The sequence below is a fragment of the Branchiostoma lanceolatum genome, chromosome 3 (assembly GCF_035083965.1).
Source record: "Branchiostoma lanceolatum isolate klBraLanc5 chromosome 3, klBraLanc5.hap2, whole genome shotgun sequence".
In the NCBI taxonomy this organism is placed as follows: Eukaryota; Metazoa; Chordata; class Leptocardii; order Amphioxiformes; family Branchiostomatidae; genus Branchiostoma; species Branchiostoma lanceolatum.
In genome coordinates, this window is record NC_089724.1 from 17,901,471 (window position 1) to 17,917,235 (window position 15,765).

The following is a 15,765-nucleotide window of genomic DNA, read 5'->3' on the forward strand; positions in this document are numbered from 1 at the left end:
CACTTCAAGAGTAAGATTCGTTTGAACTACAGTTAAGACCATTCAATCCTCATAGAGCGCTCGCTGCGATCCTTGAGCGCTCGCTGCGGCCCTTTGATCCCACCTTGGGCGCTCTCACGGTGCTCACCGTGCTCTCACGGCGCTCTCACGGCGCTCACCGCGCTCTCTCGGCGCTATTTCGGCGCTCTCTCGGCGCTCGTTTTTTGATCGCCATCCTCGGCGCTCTCACGGCGAAGGTTTGAACATGTTCAAAACCATCGCCGAGGTGACGGCGCGCATGGCGCTCTCGCCGCGCTGTCGGCGCTCTCGCCGCGCTGTCGGCGCTCTCAATAGCGCTCTCGCCGCGCTGTCGGCGCTCTCACGGCGATCTGGCCAAAATGAGGTCGCCGTGAGAGCGCAGTGAGAGCGCCGTCCAAGTGGAATGGGGGTATTACTTGGTCTGCTAGGAGAGCAAAATTTCCCTTACGTCAACGCCTATCTGCCACCAAAAATATCAAAACCACAGCATGTCCAGGACCAAAAATACAATAAGCGGAAGTCCTGCTTCAGTACCAAGGTCAGACACCAGGAGGCCCAAAATCGGCATTGACCATCTGGTTCACAACATTTACACACGTACCAAATGTCATCGCAATCCATTCAAAGGTTATTAACATATTCCGCCGGACACTCGCACACTCACACACACACACACACACACACACACACACACACACACACACACACACACACACACACACACACACACACACACACACACACACACACACACACACACACACACACACACAAACAGAGTAAAAACCACACCTCCATTTTTCATTGATGTAAAAACGTCTTCTACCGAGTCTAGTGGCCGTGCATGTTGAAACGTCACAACTGAAGCTTCAAGTTACCTCAAAATATCTTAATTTTCTAGACCTAGACTTTGGAATCACTGCTTTCTATTTTCTTTAGTTCTGCAGTAATATAATCTGCAATTATCCTCGCGAGAATATTGAGATCAATACAATTTACCCCATTTCCTTTGGCTATTGTGTGGTTACGACTTGGGAGGCAATTTTTGTGTTTAATCTTTCAAGGAATTACTTGGCAACGGATAACAAAGTTGACATAAAAGGCACTACACCAAAACGCTCAAAGCCGAGCATTAATGTAGTTAGGTGTCGGACTCATAAAATTCCTTCATACACCAAATACAATAACCTGTACCTCCTTAGCAACGGCTTTTCTGGTTGAAAATCTATATTCATGTTCTTCGTTACACACAGATCTTTTGTTACTGATAGAGTTAACAGATATTTGGGCTGTTTACTTTTTTTGCAGCCCACCAAGCCAGGGATGTTACACGTAGGTAAGGTACCTAGAATATTTCCTTGGTTTGGGAGAGTAAGCCATACATTTTCAAAGGCAATCTTTAATGAAAAATAGGATTTTAACGACTCATGATATAGCTTTCTATAGCTAACGTTATACAGAAGCAGAATTTTGAAGACACAGTGTAGATGCATATCTTTGCGGTCCTAGTGGCATATGCTTTCCCAGCCTGTAGATTTTTGATGAAGAAACGTTGATGTTAATGTTTCCCTCTCCTCTTGAAGCAAGTGCCAAAATGAGTGGTTAGGCAAACATTGAAATGCCTCCAAATTCATTGTGCACATATATTTTCAGTTATAGTACTAAACAGCTGTATGTAATGCAAGCAATACCGAATCTTCGCGTATATATATGTCTTATGACCAACTCTTTATGAATACAGGATGGCATCTACTATCAATTGATGTACAAACCATACACAACTTTTAGCTTTTAACTTTTGTCCTGATTTAGTACAGAAACTTATAGAAAGAAAATGCTTACATTTTCGTGTCAAAAAACATAATGAGGCAATTTTATCATAACATCACCATAAACATCTAGATATCATGTACTGGTATACAAAGTGTCTGTCTTAATGTTTGCCTTCTCAAGTCTTTGACATAGATAACTTCTAGTACCTATCATAAAATAAAACAGGATACATAGATTGTGTGACCAAAAAAAATTATGAATGACATGAATTTGCAAAATTAGTGACAATGTGTCAGCGTATGTCAAGTCTTGTATGGGATTGTAAAAGTCACTTGCCTGTCTGTAAAGGAGAAAAACTTCAGTGTTCAAAGCTTCAAGCTTCAAGTTAAGGGCGGTCACAGAAGTCGTGCGATCGTCGTACGATTTCTAACTTAGGGCGTTATTGGGACAGCCATGCATGTGTCCTGCAAAGTTCAGCTGTCTTGCTACAGAAAAGGCTGTCATCCTTTTTGGTGGTTGGTTCTGTCACAGCCTGCTTCAAAATCCTATCATCAAAATCGTACGACTATCGCACAACGTGTGTGACCGCGCCCTTAGTCATACGATCAGACGTTATGTGGGCCGATGTCATCAGCTTCCCGAATCAACTTATATCAAGAGATGTCATGAAATATAACCACATAAAGAAGCGTTTTCGTTTCGTGTAACAGAAACAGCGTGTTATAAACTAACCTGTCTGTCCCGAGATCCATCCCGAGAACCCCAGGAAGACAACAAGTCGGAGGACGAATCGAAACTCCACACTCGGAGCTCCCATCTCGGCTGCCAGGAGAAGACTCTGATGATTTGATGAAATAGGCGACGTTTTGTTCTCATGGGACGAGAGTTTCTCACGCAGACCTAATTTTCGTGGGTTGCAACTCAGGACTTGTTGCGCTGGCTACTAATGTGCAATGTCAATGAATGGCCCTCGGCAACACTGTGAACAAAAACACATATTAACCGTGCCAAATTGAACTTTCTTCCCCGGTAATCCAGGTATCCCTTAATACTAGTGAGTTTTATGGAGTACATGACAGCTTATGTTCAAGCTTATCATGAAAGTAAACTGGCGGATGGGCGTTGGCAGACAACGGGTCCTTGCACGAGACGATCCATATTACATATGATGTCGTCAATCGATTGGCCGTGGGCATAAGTACTTTCTAGGCCCGAGACAGCCTATATAGTTTTGATATACGGACTCCCTATAATCCATATAGCCGCTGCTTCTCAATTTGGTATTACCGTCATCGTTAACCCTAAGGTGACCAGTTTCACGAATGATGGGATAAGTCATAAGTTAGAGCGAGCCACAAGATATTTAGAAGACCTTTGTCAAGCTGGTGGAAGGTCAAGAAATAAGGCGTAACGTACATCAGGCCGATTGTAGCCTCTGTCGTGTGCGGCAAGTACTACTGGGGCACAGGACTGCCACTAGTACGTTAGCGATCTGTCTCAAACTGCAGCTGACTGATGTGGCTTTCTTCACTTTCCTTCTCGTATGCACGCTCATAGAGTGTTATCTAGAATTGTTATTGTGACTGCTGCACAAGACTATCATGGAACAATTTAAAGCCGCTTCATATGACAGCACTGTATGCGTTCAGTCATGTCAACGTTGACTTTTCGGAAATTATGAAACAACTACGACCTCATACCTTTGCCAAATGATTTTAACCTTTATGCCTGACGTATTAGGAGTGTTTCTCATCAATTATATATCATACCAGTTGATCGTCTTCTCCATCCAAATAACGGAAGTTGTCCAAAGTATGAGCTTAATAAAGAATTTGGCTGATGTATTAACTTTCCTAATTAATTTTGCGAACTGGATACGGATTGGCATAATAAGTATCTAATCATGTAAATCGTCACTCAAGCTATCCACTTACCATAAAGCATGACCATCCATCAAGCCCTTCTCGAGTTATTCCCTTTCACAGTCTGAAGCAAAACCTGCTCCTGCAGTTCCAGAAAAAGCCGCCAGGGGGCCCAAATCTATACCACTTACTCTCTGCCCAAAGAGCTATCTACCACTCAAAAATCAGTACCATAACATGTCTAGAACATAAGATATCAAAACAGGAAGTTCTGCTGCAGTACCGTATCAAGCCGTTAGGGGGCCTAAATCTAATCATTTTCAGGTCTTACCAAGACCTACCAACATACCAAATATCAAGACAATCCATCTAGACGTTCATAAGTTATTCTGGTCTTTTGTATCCAGACATCCAGACAAACGCTACCCTCTGCATAACCTTCTTGGCGAAGGTAATGATGGTTAGTACCTTACGGTGCCGTGGATGTCATTGTGTGCACATGTGTGTGTGTGTGTGTGTTTGTTTGTTTGTGTGTGTGTGTGTGTATGTATGCGTGTGTGTGAGCGTATCAATGTGTGTTTGTGTGTGTGTATGCGTGTGTTTATATATGTGTATGTGTGTGTGTGTGTATGTGTGTGTGTGTGTGTGTGTGTGTGTGTGTGTGTGTGTGTGTGTGTGTGTGTGTGTGTGTGTGCGCATCCGTGCGCGTCGTCCGTGCTGCCTCTGCTCAACTATACAAATACTTTTGCATGATCGGTTTGCATGTACGTAGGTGCTGTCGAAAGAAAGAAAGAATTTGATTTCGGACATGATTATGCAAAGCTTGTACATCATATGCATGATGAAAGTAGAAACATGCATTCTTTCATGTTTATCACTGAGAAGTTTATATTCAAGGGATATACATTTAGGTATCGATGATAACTATAAAGTGCAAATTATGAAAATTTGAATGTCGTTTGCATAGTTGATGAGGAAATTCGATGATAGGCAAATTAGGGTAGTGACTAATATAGTAGGATAGTAATTACGAGATTATCATACCGTTTGGATTATGATAATCATAAATAAGAAAATGTTGTGAATGAAAAGAACATTTTGATATTTTGGGCTTATCTATACTGCAAATAGGCGTAACTGGCAAACATTCTTCCTCTGCATTTTTGCTTAGATTTCCATTCAATTCATTCATTCATTCATTCATTCATTCGTTCGTTCGTTCGTTCGTTTGTTCATTCGTTTATTCATTCATTCATCCATCCATGTATTCATTCATTTCCAAGAGACGTACATGTAACATGGGGGTCCCGTGTTCAAGGAGTTGCCTCAAGCACGATACAACAGTCTCATTACTCAGATGGGTACCTACCGGCTGTAATGATACAACCCGATGAATTATTTCCCTTCCCCCATCCCTCCCTCCCTGATGTAAAACAGCTGTTGCGGCCCCACCCCGATATTTGCATGCAGCCTCGTTTTGGTTCCAAACATGGCGGAGGGGTGGTGAAGTCTTCGGAGTTGTGCTAAAATATGCATCGGAATTCGTCCCACTTCCACTGAATCCCGGCGTCCTGTCCACAACAGAACTTCTCTGTGAGGTAAGGAGGCCGTCTAAGTGTAGCTACCGCATAGTTTTGGTATTTTTTGGGGGTGATTACGGGTTTGCTGAGTGCGATAGTTTTAGTGGTGTTGCTCGTTGTACTGAAAAACGTAGTGTTGGTGTCTCAACTTCGCCGAATGGCGTGCAACTTCTGACGAACGCCGCTTTTCCTGCAGACAACCTCTTTATTTCAGCCGTTTGAAACCCTCTACAACACTCATTACACCTAAAATCACCCCACAGCATTGTGGGGAGTCAAACAGGGTTCAAGATAAGCTTTAGTGCCGATTTTTGGGGTAGTTTGAGGTGATAGTTTGCATGCACCCCTCGTTTTCCACGCTAAACAGTTCTGCATGGTTTCTTCCCCACACGGGCGGCCTGGTCTTTATCACAGCACATCTATCCCCACTTCCCTGCACAGTTGGGGCCCTATCCTTCCTGTTTACCGCCCCTAAACCCTTCAACCCCCTGTCGTTATCATTCTGCACAGTTTACCAACCAGCAACAGCTAGAAAATTTACCTCCGAGCAATTTTTAACGGACTTCACGGCCTTGGGCGAATTTGGGGGTCAGACAACTTGGGAAGTGCTAAGCTGAGTCCTGTGGTAACAGAGCACCATTGACTCATTACTATGCAAACGACCCAACTACAGCATGGGTCTAATTTTGTTCGGCTTTCTGTTTGCATACTAGTATCTGTAGAAAAAAGATCATACTAGTACTTTGCTGGTAGTTTTATTGAGATTAAAAGGAAGGCTGCTTGATACCAAGGCCAGACACCAAATTTCCTGACTGAAAAAGAGGACTGTAGAAAAAGCCTTCCACGTGTTTTGCGTAGAGAGGGGTCTATGGGTGAACATTTTCTTCAAGATTAGTTCATTTCGTCTAAGAAATGTTGTTTTTCAGTCAGAATGTATGCATTTGGGGATTAGCAAGGATTGGCAAAGACATTCGAGGGGGGAAGTTTGGGAATTATTTTGTTTATGTCAACCCAGAGCTCATGGCTGAGGTTTTTATTTGGTCTTGCCCTAACCTATTAAAGTTGTGGTCAGTCTGGTCTGCTCCCAAAACCTTGTGGGCATAATTTCTGTGAGAATGTCACAATACAACCCCTTTTAATGGGTCTCTAGAGTGTTTCGCAGTAAAAATAATATCGGGTGTGCACGGAAATCTGTTCCACCCACAACCTAAAAAATTTGCTAGCAACCCACACTTTTTCGAAAGGTTTCCTTACAACTCTTTTGGACGGGACTTTTTTGTACGACGGATGTACAAAATGAATTTGCTTTTAGCTTGCTAAATTCGTAGATCCTTGGGGAAAATAGTGTTGTCAGTGTGAATATGTTTTCAATTAAGCAAAATGGTTTGCATAGGTCATTTGGGACAGTATACACATTGTATGGATTGCAGAAATGCCTGGAGACCATTGCAAATAAGACCCTGTTCATACCACGATTCGCAAATTGTGATTCACCCTGGCACGGATTGATCCCACACCTCGCAAATCCTGGTATGAACCTCTGAATCTGGCTCTGAGGGGGGTCAATCCTGATGCTCTCAATCCTGAGGTGGATTGGTGTATTAAATCGGGATCAATCCCATGTCTGGGTGAATCCTGATTCACGAATCATTGTATGAATGGATTCTAACTGTTTCTGAAGAAAGCTACTATTGTGACTAAGAAATGTTCTAATTGTAGCTAAGGAATAGAGGAGGAAAGCTTGGGTGGCAGTGCAAAAACCTTGAGTTAGTACTTGATTTATGATTCACTAACTAGTACATATTGTACATACATTGTAGTAATGTATATGCCTAGCAACAATGTTTTAGAGTCTGACATGTTGAAATCACCAGGTTTTGACTAAAAATGCTGCAGTATCCAATGTTGCCTGCTGATTAACATACAATCCATATCCCAATTGTTAGTTAAGCCTAAAGATCATTGGAAGGAAAAACATCGCTACATCCAACCATGCGTTACTAAAAAAACCCTCCAAATATGCATCCCAGGACACATGTATAACAAAATAACAGCCAATCCTTGCTTGCTAGTCCTTTTGTTTAGTAATGGTCCGACTCCATGTAACTTGAAACTGTTGTTTGCTTGGACAAGTTAACTTTCACTTTTGTTTTCTTAACCTTACAAAGTAAGTCACTTGAACTGATGTGTTTTTTAGAGTGCCTTATCGCTGTTACAGGGATGACAATGCTCAGGTTAGTGCAGTAAGATTAGAGTTATGCAGGTTTTTTGATGTCTCCATGCCTTGAACCTGCACTGGCCAAAGATAACTTCAGCGCCAGATAGTAGCCTGTAAATGTCATCATTGCAGCAGATAACAAGATTTTAAATTATTCATATTCCTACTGACCTACATCATGTAGGAACAATTTTAAAAAGGAAAATTTGTCTATTGATGGACTGATAGGCAAAGAAAATGATTTCCAAGCAATATTTATTTAATGCTGGTAAGTTTTCTGTTATGTAATTTTTTTGTGGTGAGCCCTGTATTCAGGGATGATTCATTCTGGCTCACTCCAGTCTTGTTTGGAATATTACCAGATGAAAACTGCTCACATTTTATAGCATTTCAAAGCATAAACTTGAGGTTAAGTTTGACACAAAACTACACTTGATTATCACATTTTCACAGTCAATGATGTAAAATTCAACAACTCTTATCCTCTTCCAGGTAGCCTTTTCCATTTTTCTGTTCATCACCAAACGTGCCTTGTGACTATGGAGGGTGTGGAGTTGGCGCCCCTGCAGCAGGTCGAGCTGGCAGCACTACAGCAGGTGGACATGTCCAACATCAGCATGGAACAGGACCAGGAGGCACAGCTCACCCCACTGGACCTCAGCATGGTGGCCAGTATAAGGGACAAGCCAGTGGAACAGCCTGTGCAGGTAAAGTCTAGTCGTGTGGTAGAAATATCTAAATATCATGCTGTATTGTATAATAGGATAAGTGAGTTGCTAGTTGCAGTAAGAGAACAGGTGCATTGGTATGTTGTTAAAAAGACAATACTATATTTTACTCTATCCTACCATAGTTCTGAGAGCACTAGAGATGGAAATTCAGTGTTGTTCACAGACATAAGTTTGTATTTTGGGGTCAGTCCAGTTGTACATATAGCCCTGTATTGAAAGCAGTTGTGTTGGTATTGTTCTATGTGTAGGACCGGGATGCCTCTCCTGACACAACTGTGCAGCAGTGGACACCTAGGAAAGGCAAGAAGATGAAGTGGAAATGGCAGAAGTCACCTGGAAAATCCTCTACCAAGTCTTCCAACAAGAAAAGAAAGACAGACCGCAAGATAGTATGTTTGTCACATTTCATAGTTTTTTTGCTCATAAGAAAATGTCACATGAGATTGCATATATTCAATGTCTTAACTTGTACTTGAATAAACTATATGATACAAGGGAGATTAATTGTAATTCTGGGTATGAAACTGAGCCTGTGAATATGCAAAATGAAAAATGCGATAGATCAATGTATCAATTTATTGCCATGAATTGCCAGAGATGTCATGATTTAATTGAAAGGGAGAACATCAAAATATACATCAATACAGTATAAGTAAGAAATGAAAGATAAAATGAAAGTCATATAAATATCTACATGATCAAAACACAAAAAACTTCTGTATTATCATATTGTGCAGGAGACAACACCTGATGAGAACAGTAACCCAGTGATGGATGCAGAAGTACCATTGGTGAACAACCAGGAAGTTCACACCGCAGATGGTGTAATCCAGGACAACACTGGAGAGACCGCCTTCTCAGATGATGCCATCATGATGTCCCAACTTACTGATGAGGAAACACCACTGAGCTTGACAGCGCAGAAGGGCAGGCCTAAGAAGCTTGACATCCCCCCTATGCCAGTTCGAGAGGAACCACAGCAGATCCAAGTGAACGGGACCACCACAGTCTTCTCAGACCGTACCGTGTACAACTGTGATGAATGTGCCTACACTACATACAAGCGATATGCCTACATCGTACACCTTCGTGTGCACACTGGTTAGTATTATTAATATGATATATTAATGTCCTTTCGCGTTCTGATGTGCTGCCAAGAGAACCAAATTTTTAAAAGAAATGAGAACCCCCATTAAGATTTATCTGCCAGGTCACATATGTCCGTCACTGTAGAAAAACAGTGTCTTTGAGATATCTCCAATGCAGCAGCACCCCCAGATATGCACAGTTTGGATGTACAGAAGTTCATTTTCATCTCTGAAGATTCATTCCTTCAGGATGGCAGATACATGTATATGTGACCTGGCAAAATAATGTCAGTAGATGTTGGTTGAGTTTGTACAATTTTTTTTCCTAAAAGAATGATATAGATATGCTTTGTTTGATTTAACATTGTCTTGTGATCAACATTTGAGATAAATGCCATGATTGTTAATTCAATCTTTTCATACATACAGGAGAGAAGCCGTTCCAGTGTCCGTTCTGTCCCCATGCCACGACCCAGGCAGGCCACCTGCGGCGCCACATGTCCCAGATGCACAGTGAAGAAGGGAAGAAGTTTGAGTGTGGGATGTGCAGCTTCTCTACCAACAGCCAAGTATGTATTACTTTATAGCAGTAGGTCAGGAATAGTCTGACCAGTTTTAGATTGAGTCATCCTTCACTCCAAAACACACCATGACCACTGCTGACTTATTTCCAACCACCAGCCAACCCATTCCAGACCTCCCGTCCACATCCGAATGCAGAAGGCTCACGTTTTTTCATGTAAAGAGAAGGTCTACTGTAGATATATATATATATGATTAAATACGAGCTAGAAATGTTATATGTTGTATACTTATTCCCCAAGAATGCATACAGAAATATTTTTGCTTTGAGAAATTTAAGTGTCTGTCAAATCCCATTGTTATGTCTTGCCTAAAGTGAATGTTTATGAAACAATGACAGTCTCAAAAGTTTGGTAACACATGTAGGTTTCTATGTGGGTGTCAAATTCATGATTTTGTTCCCTCTTCAGAGCCGGCTTATCAAACACTTGAAGGAGCATGACACGGAGACGATGGAGGCAGAGGAAGCAGAGGAGGAGGAAGAACAGGGAGATGAGGAAGAAGAGGAGGAGGATAAAGATGGAGAGGAGGAACAAGAGAATATGGATGGAGAAGAATTGGGGGAGGAAAACATGGAGGATGCAACTGAAGGGAAGAAGAAGAAAAAGAAGAGGGGGACCAACAAGAGATTCAATTGTGGAGAGTGTGATTTCAAGACTGCTTACCGCCACTGCCTGGTCACCCATCTTAAGGTACCTGCTGTTCAGCTTGTTGATAGTACTTTCAAGAAAAACCTGGAAAGAGTTGCAAATTTCGGATGTTGTAGAGATTTTGTACAACCCAGTGGCTGAAAGTCAACGTTTGAGAAGTAACTTACAAATCCTATGAATACCTTATGTTACCTAACTGCTGACACATTTTGCCTCCCTACCTACTACTAGGTCCACCAGGGCATTAAAGAACACAGATGCCCCCAGTGCGGTTACTCCACCACATACAAACATGTCCTGGCACGTCACATGCTCAGCCACGATGGGAAGCGGGACCACTTCTGCGACAGTTGCTCCTTCGCCAGCCCGTACAAGTTTGTGGTGGCGCGCCATATCAAGCGCAAGCACGGCGGCCCGCGGCAACTGGCCTGCGACCGCTGCCCGTATCTGGGATTCGATGCAGCGGCCATGAAGGCTCACATGAAGAAACATGACAACGAGGGACAGTACAGGTACAGTATTTTCTATTAAGTTTGCTCAAGGAAAAAGTTACTATCAATAGACATCTTTCAAAGCCATGGAATAAAGTGTAAGCATTCTCTCATTGGCAATGCTCTGAGCGTCCTTCTTATGTTTTGATTCTGTGCTACTGTAAATCTTCAAACATTTTTTTTCGTGGTGACCTCTCCACCGTGAATTCATGGCACCATGAATATGTATTTCCAATGAACTACTACTGCACTACAAAATTAGTTCAACTGTGAATTTCAAACACTGAAACCTCCTTTTCCCCTCCTTCTGCAAAATAAAACCACTCCAAAAGTAGATCAATTTACAGTGAATATAGCCTAGCCATTGACAGGTTTTTTCATGTGTCCCTGCAGATGTAAGTTTGCTCCCCGAGATGAGGACCAGAAGCCCCGTGAGAAGATCCTGCTGTATCACTGTGACCAGTGTGAGTACGCCACCAACCGCAAGGACCATCTGGACTGCCACGCGGTAAGACATAAGATCAACACAAACTAAACATGCTTTTTATGCTGAAGTATGTGTAAGCAATGGTAGCAGTCTAGCAGAGGATGATAAATTTCCTAGTCATGATCACAACTTTGTTTTACAGAAAGTCCACAAGGATAAGCCTGACGGGGCTCATATATACAAGTGCGAGCAGTGCACGTACGTGACAGGCAAGCGATTCCTCCTCAACAAACACCTGAAGGGCCACTCTGCCGTCAAGAAGTACATGTGCGAGATGTGCGGCGGGACCTTCGACCGCAAGGTCAACTACGAGGCACACAAACGGACCCATACAGGAGAGAAGCCCTACAAGTGCCCCAAGTGCGACTACGCCAGCTCCCAGAAGACTCACCTGAACCGCCACCTCCGCATGCACAACGGCTTCCGCCCGTTCAAGTGCGAGAAGTGCTCATACGCCGCCGCAAACCAACACGAGATTGTCCGCCATGTTCGCCAGGTAAGACTGCAATAAAAGTGGAACTGAACCTTTGTGTTATAAGTAAGGAAATAGCAGCTAGCTAATACTGAACTTGATTACATGTACCAAGTACATGTAACCTTACATGTGCTAAGTACATGTATGTAATACCGTAGAGGATATGCACTTCCACTGTATGACTACTATGATATAACTGGTTTCTTCATTCCCAGCACTTTTCCACCACAAATGATTGAACCGACCTGCCAATGTTCTGCCCCATCCAGGTGCACCTGAAGATCAAGCCGTTCCAGTGCCCATACTGTGCCTACGCCACAGCAGACAGGTCCAACTACACCAAGCACGTGGCCATGCACACCAACCCACGCCCCTTTACCTGCCCCGCCTGTGTCTACACCGCCAGCAAGAAGTGCAACCTCTACTATCACATGAAGGTAAGAAACTGTACATTCTCAATCTTGATTGTATTGCTTGAGGTACCATATATTCAAGTCAGAACTCAAACAAAAAGGGTAGGACATTAAGTATTCTTGTTGCATTCTTGTGTTCACAGTCGAAGCACCCTGACCACCCAGACACACAAGAGCATGCTGGGCACGTCAGGCTGAAGGTCAGACCTCCCAGCAGCACCGAGACCAGCCCCGAGGGCAAGGAGAAGTCCAAGCCCAAAGGTGACGAGGTCAACAACAACTGGAACCAGAACAAGAAGAAGGCTGGGGGGGCGGAGGGCACGTCGGAGGTGAAGACAGAAGAAGGGGCTGGTGCCAGCAACCTGATAGACTTCATCACCAACACGGAGGATCAGGACGAGGAGGGGTCCGAGGTGCCGACCCCTGGGGTAGAGGGTCACAGCTGTGACTTCTGTGGACGTTTCTTCAATGATCGGGAGATGTGGGAGTCGCATGTGCAGCGCCACCTACGCGCTTCTTAGATCTCCTTGTTCATACACAATATCACTTTTTGGCTTAAAGGGACTGTAGAGAAATTTTCAACATTCTGAAATGATGTTGAGTGTAAATCATGATAGAAATAAAATCCAACAAAGGATAAGCTTCTTTTTGAACGGTTGTGCCAGCAATGTAGTAATTAGATACATGTATTATCAAGTTCGCCATTTGCCATTGTTTATACAGAATGGTCAGCTGATTGTAGGCACAGAATCATCTAAGGTTCTTGTGCAGGGGCCACTGAGGCACCCTTGTTGAAATCCTTATTTCTAAGAAGCTTTTTGAGTGTGATATGAAAGTTTCATATTCACAGTATTGTATAGAGGGTTTTGTGCTTTTTCCGTTGTTTACATGGCATCCAACCACAAGCCTTATTTCTGAAAATTGGTGCAACATAAATCTTTGGCGGTTGGTTGTTCGCTGACTTAAGAAAGCCATGAATGATGTTTAGCAGCACAAGTAACAATTTTACCCTGCTACTCTTCCAGTACAGCAATTACAAAGTGCCTCTGACAAGTAACAAAATTATTTTGTATGAACTGAAAGTGCCTGATAAGGGTTAACAATATTAGTCTGTTGTATTCAGCAATGATGCAAGTAAACTTACTCTGATTTTGTATCCAATTTTTTCCCCGTGGATACCACAGTGTCTTCCGGTCAGAATGATTTATGGAGAGGAGACATGTATTTTGTACTCCTAATATCATCAGGTGAACTAAGGTGGGGTGATCTCACTAAAGCATGGGAAATGGTGAATGTAATAAGTTACAGTAACAATAGCAGAACATTTGTGACATGGAATCAGCAGGGGTTAGCCTTGATCTGCACTTGTCCAAAGTGCCTTCCTTGTAAGTGCCTGTAATGTAGTGCCTTCCAACCTGAAACAAGAAACACATGACAGTATTTTTGTAAATAGATACATTTTCAGCTTAGGTAGCATTATTTTATGAAACAATATGTAATGTACATGTATGTAGGTAGCTAGTTAGGGAGAAGTTAGGCAAGGTGCAAAGGGTTCTTCCACATTAAGATGAAATGCTAAACCATTCTTGGTGGACAAAGTACTACAAATAGCAAAATTCTGTGACTTCCAGACGATGATCATGTGTCAAATGTAAAAGTTGTAATGCCGACAATGAAGTCTACAAAGGTGGATGATGTATGTGGAAGTAACACAATTCTGTCCCTTTATAAACTGTAGTGCACACTGTAACTTGTTGCTGAGGCGATGTTTGTGCCTTTGTGGATGCCACACTACAGCACAGTTGTACTCTTAATTTGTAGTGCAAAGTTGTAATGGATTTAATGCATTTTAAGCATTTTAATTGTCACTTTTCAGGCATCTATTCAAAGTTTTTAAGCACTTGTGTTTAACACTCCACCATTATGTAGAACACCTTTCTGTATAAAGGTATTAAGTCTATTATTTCTGTAGTTAAATGATTTTGTGGAAAGATGCACAGATGGGTCACCATGTATGAGTAACTAGTTTGTGAATAAGCCATGTCGAAAGGTATGATTTATCATGTGCTATCTAGTGCCTGCCTTTGTAAATGTAGTGTTGTCAATGTGATTTTGTTTGTCTACAGTTGATGAATCATAAGCTGCAACTGAACAATTCTTCCACTGGTGTTCCAGACTCTTCTAAGGTACTCCACAGATCTGTCTTCCAATAGCAATGGTGAACAAATAAAATCATGCCCACTGATGATATTCAAATCACTACAAGCTTAGAAAGTTCAAATTGTGACACAGTGCAAAATCAGTGCCAGTAGATGCCAAGACAATGTTGAAGGGACGAAACCTACTGTATCATGTCATACTCTTTCTAAGACATGATGAAATTGCAATGTTTGACAGAGTAATGACGACATAATGAGTTGAAATGAATTTTGTTGAAAACCATGGCTGCAACTTAACACTGATTCATGGTGCTCCCCTAATGTTTTGATAGGTGACAGGTGAATTGAATGTAATGTTAGCATCTAGTTTTGTAGCACTTCGTTGTGTACTCTCTCTAGTAAAATTGTATAGAAACTGCTGACAAGTTGTGTGTTGTTTCTTATGTCCGGAGTTGCTGTATATGAAGGAGTGATATGATCTTGTGATTCATTGAGTGTGCATGGGAGGCTGAAGGGATACAAGAGAAAGTACAGTATATTGTATTTTGGATGAAACCAATATAGCTAATATAACGTAACAAACTTATCTTTTTTTGTGAAGTAAGACATTCAAGATTTAAGTCAATTTTGTCCTATGACCCTTCTCAAGTCATTATTTGTTAAAAGGGATGACCTCATGTTAATTGAAACCCTCACCCTTGAAGTGTACCCAATACTACCCATAGATAAGGCCTTTATAAGGACCAGTTTTGATTGAAAGTTTTACTTAATCTTTAAAGATTTTTTTGTCTCGAGCAAATTTTGGCTAGAAAGGTCCAGTTTTCTGCCAACCTTAGGTAGAACAGGTCCTGGAGAATCAATTTGGAATCTGGTCAAATATTGAAACTTTTTCCATGTCTTGACCTGTAATTGACTCCTAAATGAGATGGCCTGTTTTCTCATTGGCTGTGACTGACGGTCACTGACCCATTGGGACAGGTGATATCCTGGTGTCATTTCAATCACTCTCAAAAATTCAGGGGTTGACCTTCCACTTTTGTAACGTTGGGTAACATAAATTCGGGATTTTTCCGATAATGGTTGACTGAAATCAATCTAGCAGAACAATAAACCATCGTTTTTTTCTATTATTCTGTCAGTATCATGTACTATCTTTGCACTAATCATATATATGGTAGATTTTGTTTCTAGTCGTGCTGACACCATAATATTTCAACTTGAAACTACCGTCCGCCGCA

General features: G+C 42.0%; 1 protein-coding gene across 1 annotated transcript; it reads left to right on the top strand.

Annotated features, from left to right (window-relative positions):
• Positions 1-5,118: 5,118 nt before the first annotated feature.
• Positions 5,119-14,952, top strand: LOC136430754 (zinc finger protein 93-like). The gene is made up of 11 exons (XM_066421634.1): positions 5,119-5,251; positions 7,944-8,158; positions 8,431-8,571; positions 8,920-9,283; positions 9,700-9,839; positions 10,263-10,544; positions 10,734-11,014; positions 11,387-11,501; positions 11,623-11,976; positions 12,225-12,392; positions 12,512-14,952. Exons 2-11 carry the CDS (start codon positions 7,991-7,993, stop codon positions 12,887-12,889), a joined length of 2,391 nt encoding a protein of 796 aa, XP_066277731.1. The 5' UTR covers positions 5,119-5,251; positions 7,944-7,990; the 3' UTR covers positions 12,890-14,952.
• The last annotated feature ends 813 nt before the right edge of the window (positions 14,953-15,765 follow it).

Excerpts from the sequence above, each read along its gene's own strand:
- LOC136430754 (XM_066421634.1), top strand. The coding sequence starts at position 7,991 with ATGGAGGGTGTGGAGTTGGCGCCCCTGCAGCAGGTCGAGCTGGCAGCA. Across the intron at positions 8,159-8,430 it reads CAGTGGAACAGCCTGTGCAG|GACCGGGATGCCTCTCCTGA; the intron begins GTAAAGTCTAGT and ends TTCTATGTGTAG. Across the intron at positions 9,840-10,262 it reads GCTTCTCTACCAACAGCCAA|AGCCGGCTTATCAAACACTT; the intron begins GTATGTATTACT and ends TTCCCTCTTCAG.